The sequence below is a fragment of the Lynx canadensis genome, chromosome B2 (assembly GCF_007474595.2).
Source record: "Lynx canadensis isolate LIC74 chromosome B2, mLynCan4.pri.v2, whole genome shotgun sequence".
In the NCBI taxonomy this organism is placed as follows: domain Eukaryota; kingdom Metazoa; phylum Chordata; class Mammalia; order Carnivora; family Felidae; genus Lynx; species Lynx canadensis.
The window spans coordinates 31,070,943-31,089,246 of record NC_044307.1 but is presented as its reverse complement, the minus strand read 5'-3'; the positions used below and the strand labels follow the sequence as shown (position 1 = coordinate 31,089,246).

Here is an 18,304-nt window from a genome sequence, read left to right as displayed (position 1 = left end):
GAGTCCACCCACTGTTTGTCCAGCAGGGTCTCTGACCTGCCTCCCTGTTGTTCCTGGAATCATTCTGGAATCCTCTGCCCCCTGGCCAGCCCCCAGGCAGAGACACAGACAGATGAGGAAATCATCAATTTTTATTAATTTCAAAACTGGGAAATTCCACATGAAAATGAAAGGAGAGTGAGCCAAGCACAGCAGAGGGTGGGGCCCTGGGGTTTCCGCAGCTTGGATGTGCTGCATGGAGTCCTAGAACTGGGAGCATAGATAGGTCATGGGGTCTGATAGAAGTTCAAGAGTGGGAGACTGACAGATGCTGGCAAGACAACAGAGGAGTCAGTAACCACAATTAGAGGGGCAAAAAGTTCAAGATACCCTCCAGGTGCTGCCTCAGCCAGGGCTGTAGGCGAAAGAGATTGATGTGAAAATCTCGTGGTGGTGGGATCTTGCCCCTGGGGGCCTTTTGGCGGGAGTTTTTATTGCTGTTGCCACAGGGGTTGTAGAGACCCCAACTCACCAGGCCCACCTGGAAGAAGGAGAGAATGGGGTGAGAGGCTGTCACAGCCCCAGCTCCAAGCTTCAACCTCCCTGGCTCATCCAAAGGCCTCCCTCAGCCTCCTTCAAGGTCAAGATTCTGTAGCCCAAGTCCCATGAGCTTCCTTCCCCCTTCTCTCCTCACCTGAAAAAATCTGTATCTCCGCTCAAGGAAAACTGCTCCCCCAGATTCTCCTGTCAGAAAGGAGGGGCAAGAGACTGTCATCCTGACTCACCCTGCTCCCTTGTTATCAGGGCAGTGCACCAGTGCCCTGGCATGCATGCTGGTCACAGGGACATTGGTGGACTTTCCCTCAGGAATCCAGGCTCGTGGGTGGGGGTGGGAGGGGCTCACCCCTGCAGGGATTGTCATCATTCTCTGTTCCACTGCATAGGAACTGGTCTGTCACCACCTCTCTGACATCCGTCAAGTCAGGGAACGTGGTTCTGTCTTGGGAGACGACCTGGATGCAGCTTGTCCACTGTGGCAGGGGTGGAACAGAGAGGAGAGAATGAGCAGTCCCAGGGGACACCGAGAAGTTCAACTAGGCCTGGAGGAGGGATAACACAGGGTCAGATGGAGAAAGCAGCCAGAGCTGGAGGAGGAAGGGACAAAGAGAGACTTTTGAGGAGCTGCCACAGAGGAGTCCCATTCCCCCGCAGCATCCCAGACTTGAGATCCTCACCTCTGTCCCCGTCTTGAGGTTAATGTTCAGTTTGCTCCCATTCAAGGCCACAAAATGAGCAGGAACACTCAGTTTGTTCAGAAGTTCGCTTTCTGTGGTCAAGGAGAAAGGGGTATGGTGCTGGTCCCTTTACCCAGCATCCAGGCTGTTGCACAGCCCATGTCATCACTCCTAAGCCCTGGTCCTAGCTCCTCATGCACCCTAAGCCCCAGCACTCACCATGGTCTCGGCAGGTGCTGCCTGGAGGTCTCCGCAGAGCCAGATTTGCCTCCACCGTGCAGGGAAGGCAAATGGGCCTGGGGAGAAGGACAAGGGTCACACAGGCACATTCTCTATGTCCCCTCCTCTGGGACTCCCCAGAGCACTCTCCCCCAGAGGATGCCCTCTCATCCCAGACTCCAGCACCTGGCATGGGTGGACATCTTCACTTTCTGGGCCAGCTTCAACAGGGCAATGTCATCACCATAGAACTCCAAGATTCCCTGATTCTTTTTGGCAAAGACATCAAACCCCGAGGAGATCACGGCCTTCTCAATACTGAAGTCTTTGCCCCACTGGGAGTTAGGATCCCCTGTGAATAATATGGCAGATTAGGCTGGCCCAGGGCCCCTGAAGGGGCCAGGGACTAGGAACAAAGGGTGACAGCCCTGGCCATGGGCTCAGGAACCTGGTGGGGGCCTTGCCTTACCCACATTGACCCTCCACAGAGAGCTGTTCTCAGCATGGCGGAAGCAGTGAGCAGCTGTCAGGACCCATTGGTCTGAGATGAGGGCCCCCCGGCAGGTCTCCTGGCTCTTAGGCTGCAGGGAAACAGGTGATCTTCAGGAACTGCTATGTCTCTGGCCCATGGCTTCTTCCACCTCTGGGATCCAAGCCCCATCCCTCCTTCCTGGTACCTTAATAGTGACATGCCAGGGTGTCCTCTCCTGGGCAGAGGCATTGGCTGACATGTTCCCCACCCCACAGATGGTGTCTGTGAGCTTGGAGACATCTGTGGGTATTGGGAGCAAAGGGGGAAAGAGGTATGTGAGGGGCACTGTGAGCACGTTCCCCACCTGGAGCTCTTGCTGGCTCCTCACCACACACCCCACTCTGAAGAGGGCAAAGCGCACTCACCCAGCATGTGCTCAAAGACCTGGTACAGAGCATTTGTGTCCTGTAGAATGAAGGCATGGCGCTCACCATCCTTCTTGGACCCCAGTTCATTCAGCTCTTTCCAGTCCACATCCAGCTTGCCCACCCCAATGGCATAGATGTCTGATGAGAAGAAGGAAATCACCAGAATCTAGTGGCTGAAGGGCTACCCTGTGAGACAGGAAACTATCATTTGGAATTTACTGGGTCCTACAAAGCCCTAAATAAGCTGGACCCTCACCCCCTACTACCTATCTGAACTCACTTCCTACCACTCCTCATTCTTCACTCCCTTCCATAGAGCCTCCTCAAAGTTCCACAAATTTGCAAGCACACTCCCACCCCAGGCCTTTTGTATAAGCTATGCGTCTGCCTGGTTCACTCCTTCTCAGGCTGTCCCCATGGCTCACTTTCTTACCTTTTCAAGTCTTGACTCAAATGTCACCATCTCAGCAAGGCCTTCCCTAGGATCCTTGTCTAAAACTGCAATGCCTCAGACAATTCCATTCCCTCTCTGTTCCATTTTATACCTTGACATGTGTCACTATCTACCATGCCATATAGTTTCCTTATTTGTCTTGTTTAATGCCTACAGTGGGTAGAATTGTGTCCTTCAAAGAGATATATTCAAGTCCTAACCCCTAGTACCTGTCAATGTGACCTTATTTGGAAATAGAGTCTTTGCCTAAAGCCTCCAGAGGGAGCAGGGCCCTTCTGATAACCTTGATTTTGGACTTGTAGGCTTCTGAATGTGAGAGAGTAAGTTTCTGTTATTTTAAGCCACGCAAGCTTGTGGTTGCAGCAGGCCTAGAAGACTAATACATGGTCCCTCCAGGATGACAACCCCAGCAAGATATTTTTGTCTGTTTTGTTCACAGCTGCATCCTTAGAATGGTGTCCAGGAGAGACTTTCAGTAAGCACATTTATATGACTGAATAAGGAGCTCATGAGCATGCATGGAGGCAAAACTTCAGATCTGGTTCCTCTGTAAAGTGTAGGCTCTGAGAGAGGGGCCTGGAGCCATCTCTTCCCACTGGAGAATTTGGACCCACACAATCATCCGTGCCCTCCCTCCCAGCCAGCATGGGTGCCAGTCAGAGCTGCCTTGGGGTGGTGGCCCACAGACTCCAGTCTTCCCCCATGCTTTGCTGTGGGACATAAGCTTAGGAATCCCCTGGGCTTACACCAATGGGTTGACAAGGCATAAATAAATACAAAGTCATAAAGTGCTCACACCTGAGTTTGGGTAAACCAGATTGACACCCCAAGAATAGGGGGGTGCAAAGGCACCCTGAGAATAAGGAGGTGCAAAGGTGCCAGAAATAGGGCGGTGCGAAGGTACCACAAAATAGGGGTGCAGAGCCCCCAAAATAGAGGCAAAGGCCTGAAATAGAAACGGCACAAAGGTGCCCAATACATAGGAATACGAAATGAACAAGATTAGATATTCAGGGTGAAAGCACCCCAAATTTAGTACTATAGCAGAAAGCTGCTTTCACAGAAGGATAGGGCCGGGTTAGGTAAACTGGTGAATTGGACTATGGACCGCTGCACTGCAGGCAAAGCAGCCCAGAGCAGAGATGGCTAACAAAAGAAAAGGTGTCTTGTCAACCCTGAGGTTATTTGTCCTACCTGTCTCATTCCCTAGGCTAGCTAAGATAAACAGAGGTGCTGCCTCACGTCGGCTGTAAACAACCCTCCTCCCGACTGTCTGGCACCCGGATTTTGTTTTGTATTAACCCAAACCCCCAACCACTAATATCCTCAAGACCCCCTTTCCCTCACATCCACAAGTTAATGTTCACAGATTCATTGTCTCTTTGTGCACATCCATTGCCATGTTTGTAAGCCTTCTGATCCTAATAAAAATGGGGCAAGGACCTTATTCAGGGCTCTGGTCTTTTCCCGGACATTAGCCATCTCTCACTTTCAATCCTGCGTCCTGCTCTTTTGCTAGACAAGAGAGAACTTTAGACCCAGAGTCTACGACACTTTGCATCCCTTTTGGCCATTTTTGACTCCCAGAGGATCCTGGGTGGCATGCAAAGAGTGAGATGCTCAGATAGACTGGGAGATAAGGCTTTTCTCAGGAAGCAATCTATCCTCAGGCAGGCCAGAAGTGGTCACTGTGAGGGTTGGACAATTATGTCCATGTGTTTTCTGTGACTACGTCCCTTCAATTCCTGCTTCTTTTCAATAAGGTGTTTTGAGCATTTAGCTGTAGCCCAGTGATGCTAAGGAGTTTGGGAGGAGAGTTTGGGCTTTGCCTTCCCGAAGCTAGAGTTTTAAAAAGGAATCAGCTTGCCCCTACTGGGCAGGTAGGGTTGGTGGCATGAACAAGAAAGAGAGGACCCAAGGGGAAAGTGAAACTTGGAGGCTCAAAAGATAATCCTCACTTATCCAGAGCACTTCTGTCTGAAATTCTTTTCTGGTCAAATATCAGTGCAATTTGTGTTTAGTCTGAACCTGAGGAATTATTCCTTTCAAACCTACAACTGCCAAAGCATTAGTTATCTGTACCCCTGAAAGAAGAAATGCCAGGGACAGTCCCTACAAGGAATCCAGGCCTTTTTCCTCTCTGGAGAGGTTCATGGCCACAATGGTGGCAGTGGCCACTCACATACACTGTTCCCCTGTACCAGGTAAGAGCTGAGCATTCGCCCCTATTTGCCTCTGAGGTAGGTGCTAGGTAGGTCCTAGCACCCTCCCCCTCTAGTTTCTGCAAATGCAGAAACTGCCCACAGCCACGGCCAACCCAAGATGAAACCAAGGCTCAAAGGCTAAAACTTTGGGGCCATTTGACTCCAGATTGTTCGGTATGACTCTAAGCTGCCTTCACACAGAACGACACAGCCTGGAGTCTCACTGGAAACAAAGCCAAGGTGTGGACCAGACTGCTGGCTGCCCAACTTGTGCCCCTGCAGGGGCAGCACAGCTGGGGGTGGGGTAGAGGCTCACCCAGGTAGTCGTTCCTCTGCTGGTTGATGTTCAAGATCTCTTTGATATTGTCAACAGCCAGCTTGGGGGAGCCACCCATGTTAGACTTTCCTAGAACGGAGGGAAAAGAATTGTCCATCTGGGGTGTATGTCCGGACTCCCCATAGTCTCTGAGGAGTGGGCATTCAGCCTGGGAATCTCAACCTTTACCACTTCCCGCGTGTGTTTCAAGATATGTTATTTACTGAAATTCTCTACATTCCAGGCACTGGGCCAGGAGCTTCATAAACTGTATCTCATTTGATTCTCCTGAAACCTCAGGTAGTGTAGGTATCCTAATTATACAGGCAAGAAAACCAAGTTCTATGGACACGATCAAGAGATAAATGGCATAGCCCAGAGCCACTACACAGTCTGTCCTATTTGTGCGCCTTGACATTCCTGCCCCAAAGCCAACCCCCTCCCCCGCCAGCTGACTCAAGGCAACCTCCCAGGTAGTAACAATAATTGATATTTGTAATCACAAAGCACTTTTACACAAAGTACTTCAATTGCTGTCCATAAACATTGTGTAAGGGAAGGAGGGCAGCTATGACTATCATCATCATCATTGTCATTCCACTGTCACCATCAACACTATTTCTACTACACAAACAAGAAACTTAGTCCCAAAGTGGCAGAGGGAGAGCCAGAATGCAGGTGTCCTGACACTACATCGGTGCTCCTTCCACTGTGCCAGACTCACTCGCAGAGATGACCATACTCACCATCTGTCAGAAGGATGATGGCATGTCGGATTTCCTGCCAGGCCGCCGTGCTCATTCCAAGGCGTTGCATCTGGTTATTCATCATGATATGGACACTATCTAAAGCTGCATAGGTGTTTGTCCCAGTTCCATTTTCATGGTCTGGATTATGTGAAGAGGAAGGACTGTCTTAAACACTTCCCACCTGGGAGAAGGGAATCACTCTCTTCTCCCAACCATTGGAAATGCATTTATCCACTGGCTTGATAAACTCGGACCTTAGCTAGCCAAAGGTTTGGCATCATTGCCTGTTCAAACATTAAAAACCTTTCCCCTTAGATAGACTGCATAACCCAGTGGCCACTCTATACTCTCAAGATTCAAAGATGGAGTTTCCAAGGAACCTGGGTGGTTGTAGCCATCTGGTCTCTACCACCCGGGTAGTTTCATAATGACATGGGGGAGACTCCAGTGGTGAGCCAAGAAAGCCAGCCCATGTAGTTCTGGCATGAGGAAGGAGCCAAAGACCTGTGTGAAGGATTTGGACATGTAGCACATTAGAGTAAGCCATGAGCTGGTGGGAGCTGGGAGTCGGCCACCACGAACCTGACTTGGAAGCTATCCCCACCTGAGGAACCTGAGCCCCAGAGCCCTGAGACTTGAATGTCACCAAAAGGCCTCGCTCTCTAATTTGTCCCGAATCTCTTTGCAGGCGCAGACAGCTTATCCTCCCCCCTGCCTCATCGCCTTCATTTGATGACACCTGTACCTTTATAGTTGACATTGTCCAGACTGTTGATCACTTCAGTCGCATCCCTCGAGTTGTCGTGCAGAACAGACATGATGATTTTGGGCTTTGATGCAAAGGTGATTATGGCGACACTCACATTGATCTCAAAGCTGAAAATCTGTGAAGGGCAAGTGAGAGGCCAAAGAAGAGAGGGTTAGAGAGCAAGCCAAGGGTTCCAGAGGAGGCAGAGAGCCTGGACCAAGGCTGACAGAGGCAAGGGCCACAAGTAGTCACTTACTAAGAGACTGCTGATTGCAGGGAGCCAGGAAACTGACATTTGTGGACCATCTACTGTCTTTGATAGGCTCACTCACTCCTCATGCATCCTTACATCAATTCTGGGAGGGGGTGAGAAGGCCCTATTTTACAGATGAGGACATTGAAGCTTATTGCCTTGCCCCAGATCACACCACTGGTGCAAAGTGGAGGTCGAATTTGCACCTGTCCACATGAGTCTGAGGCACTTCTCTAACTGGCAGATTTTGCTGCCCCACAGCTTAGTGAGATACTACAGGTCTTAAGAGACTCTAAGGAGCATAAAAACTGCCTTGTTTACTGTAGGTAAACTGCCTTGTTTACTGTAGGTGGGAAGGAAAACATATATCTACATAAACTATTGTGAAAAGTTACCAGGCAAAGTGCTGGCAAAGAATCTATACTAAGTGGCTTCCAAACTCTCCTGTTCATGCATCTCATCATTAAAAACATTTTGAGCACATATCTAAATATAGGTATATATATTTATAAAAAGTGACTCATATTTATAAAGCATGCCATTCAAATATATTATACACATTTTAAATATTTAAAAATTTGGAATTTTTAAAGGAAAATCTTAAATATTAAGTTATCGGTTTAATTTAAATTGAAATTATTCAACAAGGATACCAGTACTTGTCTACCATACCGCACTGGATTATTTTGTATACCCTTCTGTGGAGACCACCATTCTAGATGATGGGTTCCTGGGAAGTAGGACCTCAGCCTTGTTCATCTTTGATGTCCCCCAGCACCCAGCACCCAGCACAGTGCCTGACACATAGTAAGTATCCCAAGAGTGTTTGTGCGATCCTATAAATTGAATCCACGATTCCTGCATGGAATACCCATACTCTAGGAGGGCTTTTTGGAGGAAGTGGGCTGTAAGTGGGATTCTGAGGAAGGGAAGGAACCAGAGAGAGACAGTGGGCATAGGAAGGCCTCCTCTGTAAACAGACTCCGATTTCCTGACCCTGTCCACCATGAGACTGGCGCTCTCCTTGAAGATGTGAAAGTCATCTTCGGCCACACTCTGAGAGGCATCCAGGAGCAGGTAGAGGTTCAGGTGACCAGAGCGCTGGATTTGGATTTTACGGCCCACGCTTTCTGTGAGAAACATGGAAGGGGTTGATTCACATCGTCACCTCCCACCAGCCCTCTTGCTAAGGGATAGGGCCTCCCTGCCTCCCCTCCAGTCAGTTCAGCTGCCACTGAGCTTTCTGGAAGCTCTGAGCATCTTCTGGGAAGACTGCTCCTCCAATCCCAGGCCCAGCACCCTACTGTCCCCACCCCAAACACTCACTTTTTTTCTTCTGGGTGGGATTGGTGGCTCCAAGTAGGTGGGACAAGGAGGCACCCAGGGCAGGGGCCACATCCTCAGGAAAGTCATAAGAGTAGGGCTCTGTGGGAAGAGCCACTGAGGTCACTCAGAGTCAGGGGTAGGATGCCCAGGGAATCTCTGGAGGGTCAGGGCAGCTGGCTACTCACGGCGGCATATGGGTTCCGTCCCACTCCAGACCCCATTACTCTGGCACTCCCGCTCCGCAGACCCGGTCAGCACCAGATTTGAGGAGCAGCGGTAGGTGACTTTGTCTCCAAGGCCGAAACGAGACCCTGTCCGCACGGCGCCCACCGAGATGCCTGGGTTGGGGCAGTAGCCAGCTGTGAGTGAACAAAGGAAGATGGCAGTGAGCAGGAGCACCCCTCCTCAGCCTTTTGGCCCCGCTCACCCACTTTCTCCCTCGGGGCTCTTCCTCCTCTCCAGACCTGTGGAGGCTCTGTGGGTCATTTGGCCTCCTCCTTGGGAGACACCACAACTGTGCTTCCCAAGGGTATGTGTGGAAAATCTTAATAGGGCAAAATGTTTAGAACTCAGTGGCCTCAGATGCCAGCTAAAGCATCCCAGTCCCAACCCAGGGACTCAGCCTGCATCCGTCCCAGAGCCCCAGGGAAGATGCTAGCTGACAAGCCCTACACCACCACAGATACTATTTGCACTTCATAAACCACAGTGAGGCATCACTACACACCCACCAAGATGCTAAAACTTGGATAATTCCAAGTGTCAGAGAGGATGTCAGGCAACCAGCACTCAGATACATTGCTGGAGCCTCTACTAAAACTAAACAAATGCCAATCTGCGAGTGGACAATTCCACTCCTAGACAACATGCTCAAGAGAAGAAAGTTCATATGTGCACCAGCAGTTATGTATAAGGACGCTCATAGAGCTTTACTTATAATAGCCCCAAACTGGAAAGAACCCCAATGCCCATCAACAAGAGAACGCGTAAATAAATTAAAATCTATTTGTATAAGGAAACTACACAGCAATAAAAAATAACAAACGGATAAATCTCACGGGCAGAATGTTGAGTAAAGGAAGCCAGATGCCAAAAGAACATATTCTATATGATTCCACTTGTATGAAATGTAAGAATGAACTAAAATAAACTATGGGGACAGAAGTCAGAGTGGTGACCCTGCAGTCAGCAGTGGACAGGAGGAGCCTCCTACTTTGCCGGACGTGTTCTCTACCTTGAATGATGATTATACTGGTGGATACATGTGCAAAAGCTCACAGAGCTGAATACTTAAGATTTGTACACTTTAGGTAGATTGCACCTCAATTTTCAAATCGATTCTATTTATGTTTGAATCAATGGCTATTTGGCAGAGTCATGAATATAAGTAGAGAACCAATGGCTGGCCCACTGGGTCACGGTATGGTCCTACCATCTCGTGGACTCCGTGTCTTCTGTATTATGTGCTCAGAACTATCATCCAGGAAGCTCCCAAAACCCACAGGCAATGTGGCTCCAGAGACTCCTGGGAGCCCCACTTCTATCAAGCAGAGCCTCCCCACCATTGACAGGGCCAGTAATAACCATGACAAAAGTATATGTGTCACTTACCAGACCCCAGGGACTCTTCTAGACACTTACTAACATCAACTCACTTAATCCACACAGCAACCTCATCTGGTGGCCACTCTTACTATCTCCATTTTAGATGTGAAAATTGGGGCACTGAGAGGTTAAATAACCTGGCCAAAGGCTGCCCAAGTCAGAGCCAGGCTTGGACCCAAACTGGCAGCAGGGGCAGGCACTAAGCACAGCACTAGTCTTGCTTTGAGGTATTTGGAAAAGCTGGACAGAGTGTGTGAAGCCTTCATGTCGGATCCGAGGCTTAGCACCACCTGCCTCAGCCAGGCTCCCTGCAGGCTGGTGATGTGTGACCTGTAGACCTCAATTTACCAAAATTCAGGAAATATTATTTTGGCATCGGAAACACGAAGCCCCTGTCCCCACAGAGGCCCCCCGGGCACACATCTTACTCCAAGTTTCCCAGGAGACCCCAGCCGCCATACAGCCATCAGTCAGGGCACTCACCACCATTGTCACACACAGCTGTCTCCCCATCCCACATGCCATTGGGGCGACACTGGCGCACAGGCGAGCCCCGCAGTGTGAAGCCGTCCTCACACTCGAAGCTCAGGTTGCCACCCACAGGGTAAGACCCGAGCCGTGGGGTGAACATGCCATTCTCAAAGGAAACAGGACCTGGACAGCGAACAGCTGGAGGGAGAGAAGGGAATGAGAATATAGGCATGGATGGATAACACCTGGGCTGAGGGATGCTCATTTTGGGTGCATGGGAATAGCCAACTGGTTGTCAAAATATTAGGTTGTTGTATGTGAAATCGCTGCTTGTGGCAATTGGTTGAATTTTGGCAATTTCACACAGTTCAACCTAATAGATTGATAAATAACCACTTCTCTCAGCCCTCTGAGGGCATGGTCACCCCAGCCTCTCCCCTGAGGTCCTCAGATGTCCCACAAGTGGACAACCAAAGGCGTAACACCTGGCACGACAAGGGACTCCGGCACATATTCTGAATGATTGGGACTATGCAGTCAATTGTTAAATATTAAAAAAAAAAAAATCATCCCAAGTGTTTAAAAAAACCCGGCTTTAGTACCCCACAATCTCCATCAAAGCCTTCCTCTAACGCCTTGCTATGGACAATGGGCATTTTCCCACTATGTTGAAAAGCCCCATGGAAAAGCATCTCGGCCATCCCTGCACATCACCTAGTCAGGGTAAGCCCCACCCTGAGCAACTCCTAAACGGAAGATCTGGAGAAGCCACTGGTGGGCACCCTAAGCAAGGCCCACAGAGAGCCTCACGTTTGCAGACCGCCTTTGTCAGCTGGGTGGATCTCAGGGTCTGCCACCGTCCATTGCTCTTGCACAGCCGCGATGCTGGGACTGGGTAGCGGCCCACGGGACAGGAGTAGGTGAGGACACTCCCAGGGGCCCAGCCATGGCTGAGGGTGAAATTGCCACCGGAGATATTCACGTTCTGAGGGCAGGAGGGGGTGGCTGCAGCCAAGCCTGTGAGTGTGGGACACAACACAGAAATGGAGAAAAGATGAGAAAAGGAAAGCAAGAGAGATTGTCCATTTACAAGTGGGAACTCAACCTGGGCAGCACAGGGACCCCAGCATTCCCCTCCCCTGCTCCTACCTGGGTACAGGGACAACAGGCAAAGGAAAGCCATCAGTGGGTCCATGGTGTCCACCTTGAGGCAGAGAGAGGCAGAGAGCCCGCAGAGGGAAAAGGTCATCTGACTTCCCGAAACCCGGAGCTGGCTCAGCAGCTGCTTTATTTGCTGCCAGAGAAGGACAACTAGGGAGTGGCAAGGGGGATGTGCTCTTAGCATGGAAAAAAATCAGGGATTGGAGACTGAGCTGAGAGGGTGAAGCCCTTGCCCATCTCCCTAATCCCCAAATATCCTAGTCAGTTGATCTGCACTATAAGCTTTTCCTACCGCTCTCAGCCTGCACACCCCTCACACACACACACGCACACACACATGCTCTTGCATGCGTCGTCTCAAGCACGCAAACCCACAAACCATCCAAGATATTGCAAAATTGTTTATTTAAGTAAAGTTTCAGTTTTCTCTTGGGTGTCCAAGTGGACTTTATTTCCTGAGAGCCTGGGACAGCACTGTGTTCTTGAACATAAATCTCCAAGGAATGGAGGCTAATTTTCTCAGACAGTCTTGATAAATTGGAAGAATCACAATCTTGTTCTTCCTTGCAACCTCTAGAGTGAAATCTGGAGGTAAAAATGAAATCAATGCTTAGTTTTGGAGACTGCAAGATGTGTAAAACACTTCTACGGGAAGTCCAGTAGAAAAAATTCCCACTCATAAAATAAATAAGTCTGGGATTGGTTACCCAAAGGAACAAAAGTATTTGGGGATTTTGGATATGTCTTTAAATTACACCCTGTAGTTGCATGAAATGCCGGAAGGAAAGAAACTCTAAGCTAACATGTTACCCCCCTATCCACAAAAGTCTCTTTAATACTTTGTCAAACAATGTGGGATATGAATAAATAAGATCAATTAAAAATAAAGATGAAGAGGGGCGCCTGGGTGGCACAGTCGGTTAAGCGTCCGACTTCAGCCAGGTCACGATCTCGCGGTCCGTGAGTTCGAGCCCCGCGTCAGGCTCTGGGCTGATGGCTCGGAGCCTGGAGCCTGTTTCCGATTCTGTGTCTCCCTCTCTCTCTTCCCCTCCCCCGTTCATGCTCTGTCTCTCTCTGTCCCAAAAATAAATAAACGTTGGAAAAAAAAATTTTTTTTTAAATAAAAAAATAAAAAATAAAGATGAGGGGCGCCTGCGTGGCTCAGTTGGTTAAGCGTCTGACTTCGGCTCAGGTCATGATCTCACAGTTCATGAGTTCAAGCCCTGTATTGGGCTCTCTGCTGTTAACACAGAGACTGCTTCAAATCCTCTCTCTCCCTCTCTCTCTGCCCCTCCCCTACTCATTCACATGGGCTCTCTCTCTCTCAAAAAATAAACATTAAAAAAATAATAATAATAAATAAATAAGTAAAAATTTTAAATAAAAAAATTAGGATGAAATGGAGCACCTGAGTGGCTCAGTTGTTGAGTGTCTGACTCTTGATTTCAGCTCAGTCATGATCTGAGTCATGGGATCAAGCCCAAGTAGGGCTCTGCACTGAGCATGAAGCCTGTTTGGTATTCTCTCTCTTTCTCTCTCCCACCCCCCCGCCCCTCCCTCACTCACACGTATGCAACCACATGCTCACTCTCTCTTAAAATAAATAAATAAACAGATAGATGTGAAACATCTCTGAAGTAATCATTTAAGTTTGTGAAAATTCTTTTGATTTACAAATAACTTCTTAAATAAAAATAGAACTACCCTATAACCCAGCAATTGCTCTACTAAATATTTACCAAAAGGATCCAAAAATGCTGATTCGAAGGGGCACATGCACCCCCAATGTCTATAGCAGTGCTATTGACAATAGCCAAAGTATGGAAAGAGCCCAAATGTCCATCGATGGACGAATGGCTAAAGAAGATGTGGTATATATACACAACGGAGTATTACTCGGCAATCAAAAAGAATGAAATCTTGCCATTTGCAACTATGTGGATGGAACTGGAGGGTATTATGCAAAGCGAAATAAGTCAGTCAGAGAAAGACAAATACTATATGATTTCACTCATATGTGGAATTTAAGAAACAAAACAGACGAACATAGGGGAAGGGAAGCAAATATAATATAAAAACAGAGAGGGAGGCAAACCATAAGAGACTCTCACAGAGGACAAACTGAGGGTTGCTGGAGGGGTGTTGGGTGGGTGGATGGGCTAATAGGGTAATGGGCATTAAGGAAGGACACTTGTTGGGATGAGTACTGGGTGTTACATGCGAGTGACGAATCACTAAATTTTATTTATTCTATTTCCTGAAATCATTATTACACTGTATGTTAACTAGAATTTAAAATTATATATATATCCATATATACATACATACACACAAATAACTTCTTCTAAACACATAGGCAAAATAGGGCTCACACTTGGACAAAACTGACTGAATTCAGGAAGACCATGATACCCTCGGTGTTGGGGGTCCCAAAGCTGCTGCTGTGGCACAGCTGCTGGTGCTTCCCTGGCACCAGTATCTGTTCTCTTTCCCTCCTTCTACAGTAAGATGTTTAGCAGGACACATAGTCACTTAGCCAAAGACTACATTTCCCAGCTACCCTGGCAGCTAGGTAACTGGTGACCTGGTTCTGGCCAATAGGAATTGAGCAGAACTGATACATGTAACTTCCAAGTTATGCCCCTAAAATAAAAGGGGAGTATCCTCCCCTTTCCGTAGGCTAAAATATACACCTGATGGTAGGAGCGCTGGGTGGTTCAGTCTGTTGAGTGCCTGACTCTTGATCTCGGCTCAAGTCATCATCCTGTAGTTCATGGGATTGAGCCCTGCATCAGTCTCTGTGCTGACAATGCAAAGCCTGCTTCGGATCCCCTCCCCCACTCTCAAAATAAATAAATGAACTTTAAAAGAAAACAAAAATAAAATAAAATATCTATCTGATGGTGATTCAAGCACAACATCCAGAGGATGGCAGAGCAAGCAGACAGAGAAGCCTGGGTCCCTGACGCTGTGTTGATGTCATACCAGCCCTGCCCTACTACTCATATTGTTAACAGAGAAATAAACTCTCTTAAGGGAGATGTTCACAAAGATTCTGGCTTTGTCTCCCTTCAGTCACATAGCAGGATTGAAATTCCCTATCCACTTGCATTGGCCAATGAAATATGAATGTAAGTGACATGTATCATTTCTAGATGGTAGCTTTATGAGCCAGTGCAGTCCTCACTGTGCTCTTTTCCCCCTGTATGGCAACATTCGAGATGGTGGCTGCTCCACCAGCTCACGTTCCTGAGTTGACACCAAAAGCACTCCTCTGCTGACCCTCATAGGATATGTACATAATATGAGCAAAAAACAAATCTTTGTTTTAATCTATTACATTACCACTGCTGTTGGAAAAAACAGATGTCACCCAAAGTTTAGGCACTTAAAAACATGATTTCTTCTTTCTCATGATTCTGTGGGTTGGCCTGGTGATTCTGCTGCTGCTCTTGCCTGGACTCACATCATGCAGTGACGGCTGAGTTCAGCAAGAACAGTCGGACACCCAGAGTTCTCTCTCTCCCAAGGTCTTTCATCCTTAGCCTTACAGAGCATAAGCAGTCTCAGGAAAGCATTCCAAGAGATCCAAAGCGAAAGCTGTACAGTCTCTTGAGGCCTATCTTCAGAAGTCACACAACGTCACTTCCACCATGTTCTACTGGTGACAGCAAATCACAGGGCCAGTAAGGGTGGGGGAAACTTTACCTCATGATGAGAAGAATAGCAAAGTCATATTGCAAAGAGGCATACACACTAGAATAGGAGAGATTTATGGCCACATTTTGCAAACCACTATGGCAAGTGAAATTTGGGAGCTGTTAGTTATCAGAACATAATGAACCCTCACCTTGACTGAATACTTAGTCCCTGAATTTGGGGTACCTTCCTTAGGCCACTGCTATGAACTGAATCACGTCACCCAAAATTCATATCCTAAAGCCTTAGCCCCAATATGACTATATTTAAAGATGATAGGGTCTATAAAGAGAATTAAGGTCATGAGACCATATGGAGCATTGATCCAATAGGATAAGTGTCTTTATTTAAAATTTTTTAAATGTTTATTCATTTTTTGAGAGAGAGGGAGACAGAGCACGAGCAGGGCAAAGACAGAGGGAAACGCAGAATCCAAAGCAGGCTCCAGGCTCCGAACTGTCAGCACAGAGCCCGATGTGAGGCTCAAACTCACAAACCACGAGATCATGACCTTAGCTGAAGTCAGACACTTAACCGACTGAGCCACCCAGGTGCCCTGGGACAAGTGTCTTTATAAGAAGAGACACCAGAGTGCTCTTTCTCTCTCTCCCTCTCTCTCCCTCCCTCACTCTTTCCCTCTTCCTCCTCTTCCTCCTCCCCCTCCTCTCTCTCTCTCTCCCTCTCTCTCTCTCTCTATCTTAGACACTTCCTTCCCATCCCCATGTGTCACAGAGGAAAGGCCACATGAAGATGACTGTCTGTAAGCCAGGAAGAGAGTCCTCGCCAGAAACCAACTATGCTGACACCCTGGTCTCAGGCTTCCAGTCTCCAGAACTGTGAGAAAATATATTTCTGTTTAAGCCACTCAGTCTAGAGTATTTTGTTATGGAACCCGAGCAGACTAACACATCCACCCAGCTCATATGTAATAGCTGCCTTTAAGTAATAGGGTGTCTTTCTTTTGTGACTTTTTCTCAGCATTTGTTAAGTTAAATAAACTTAGCAGTGTGTCAGAACCCATTATCCCTTCTTCCTTAAGTATTAAAACTTGCAAGTTTTCCACTGGACCCCTGGAGTATGCTCTTAAAGAAAGGGGTGTGTGGGCACACTGGATGGCTCAGTCAGTTGAGCATCCAACTTCAGTTCGGGTCATGATCTCATGGTTTGTGAGTGTGAGCCCCACATCAGGCTCTCTGCTGTCAGCACAGAGCTGGCTTTGGATCCTCTGTCGCCCTCTCTCTCTGCACTTCCCCCCTCCTTGGTCTTTCTCTCAAAAATAAATAAACATTTTTTTTTACAGGATGTGCTCCTCCATTTTTTCTTCTCCCCTTCCTCCTGGCTGGAATGCAGACAGATGAGTAGAAGCCAAAACAGCCACCTTAGACCACAAGATGGAAGTCACATGTTGATGATGAGAAAGAAACAGAATTAAAGAAGTTCTGCTCCCCAATCCTGCAGGCCTACCATGACTCCCCTGGACCACTTATGCTCAGCCCATGTAAGCCACTGTTGCTCTAGCCTTTGTTTTAGCAGCCAAACATGTTTCTAACTAATACACTTAGCCAGAAATCAATGTGAGAGCCAAAGGCACCACCCACAGACATGTGCTTATCAAGGTCTAATCTAAACTGCTGTACATAAAGACAGCCCAAAATGCAGTGATTTAAATAAGGTAGAAGTTTACATCTCTCCCAAATAAGAGCCTCAGTGTAAGCAGACAGGGCTGATATGGCAAGGGTGGCCTTGGCTGGCAGGGCACTGTTGCTCATCAGTATCACTCAGGATCTCAGGCTCCTTCCATCGGGTGGCTCTGCCATACCATTGAGAATTGTCCTTGTCTGCATGGTCAAAGTCTTCCAGTCCCAAGTAAGTGGAATGAAATAAAAAATGGGGGGCGGGGGGGACACCAAGGTGGCTCAGTCAGTTAAGCGTCCAACTTTGGCTCAGGTCATTATCTCGTGGTTCGAGAGTTCGAGCCCCACATTGGACTCCATGCTGACAGTGAGGAGTCTGTTTGGGATTCTCTCTCTCTCTCCATCTGTCTCTCTGTCCCTCCCCCATTTGAACTCTCTCTCTCTCTCTCAAAATAAATAAATAAAGTAAAAAAATACTCCTAAAAAAAAAAAAGAAAAAAAATAGAGGACAAGTAAGGTCATGGAAATTCACCCAACTCTTCCACTTACATTCTGTGGGCAAAAACTTGGTTATATGACAAGCTGGGAAATGTGGCCTCTAGTTTGCTTACCATGTGCACAGTTGGAACTCTAATACTATATTGGAAGAGAATGGATTTCAGGAGACAACAACATGCAAAACAGAGGAGGTCAACTATGATGGGAAACTGTTCGTGGAAACACCACACAGCCTAGTGGCAAATCAAGGCGAGCAAAAAAGTGGGTCACTGGAGTTGGGTCCCTGTTCCAGTTCTCCATGAGGCCCAGTCTAGTGTGGGAGGACCATTACCTGAGAGGCTCTGGACCTGAAGACATCAGATCTTTATTCCCTTCTTTAGACTCCCAAGTAGATTTTCAGTAGATCCCCATTTGGTGAAGGTGATCCTGGCTAGTCTATTTTTTGCATCATTAAAAAGCCTGGCAAATGCACCTGTTTTCACCCCAGATAGAAGGAAGGAGGTAACTAATGCTTAAAATGACAGCCCCTCCACTCCTGCCAGTGTCTTCCCTCTTGTCCAAATTTCTTCTCATCAATTCAAGGCTTCTAATACTTACTTCCAGGGAACCAATTCTAAAGGGAGGAAGCAACACACCATACTCTGTGACTTATCTCCTATCACAGGTTAAATAAAAAGAAATGACAGGGGCACCTGGATGGCTCAGTCAATTAAGTGTCAGACTTTTGATTTAGTCTCAGGTTGTGACATCAAGCCCCCAGGTGGGCTCTGCCCTGAGCGCAGAGCCTGCTTAAGATTCAATCTCTCCCTCTCTCCCTCTCTCTCTCTCTCTCCCCCCTCACCCACACATGCGC

At 47.8% G+C, this 18,304-nt stretch overlaps 1 protein-coding gene across 1 annotated transcript; it reads right to left on the bottom strand.

The window, feature by feature from the left end:
• Positions 1-113: 113 nt before the first annotated feature.
• Positions 114-11,937, bottom strand: C2 (complement C2). The gene is made up of 18 exons (XM_030315128.1): positions 11,609-11,937; positions 11,270-11,476; positions 10,472-10,657; positions 8,569-8,742; positions 8,384-8,482; positions 8,054-8,187; positions 6,802-6,940; positions 6,054-6,194; positions 5,308-5,397; positions 2,331-2,471; positions 2,111-2,205; positions 1,903-2,014; positions 1,620-1,785; positions 1,434-1,510; positions 1,215-1,306; positions 884-1,010; positions 674-723; positions 114-520 (listed from the first exon to the last, which is right to left on the bottom strand). The coding sequence occupies exons 1-18, from the start codon at positions 11,802-11,804 to the stop codon at positions 344-346; spliced, it is 2,403 nt and encodes an 800-aa protein (XP_030170988.1). The 5' UTR covers positions 11,805-11,937; the 3' UTR covers positions 114-343.
• Between the last annotated feature and the right edge of the window lie 6,367 nt (positions 11,938-18,304).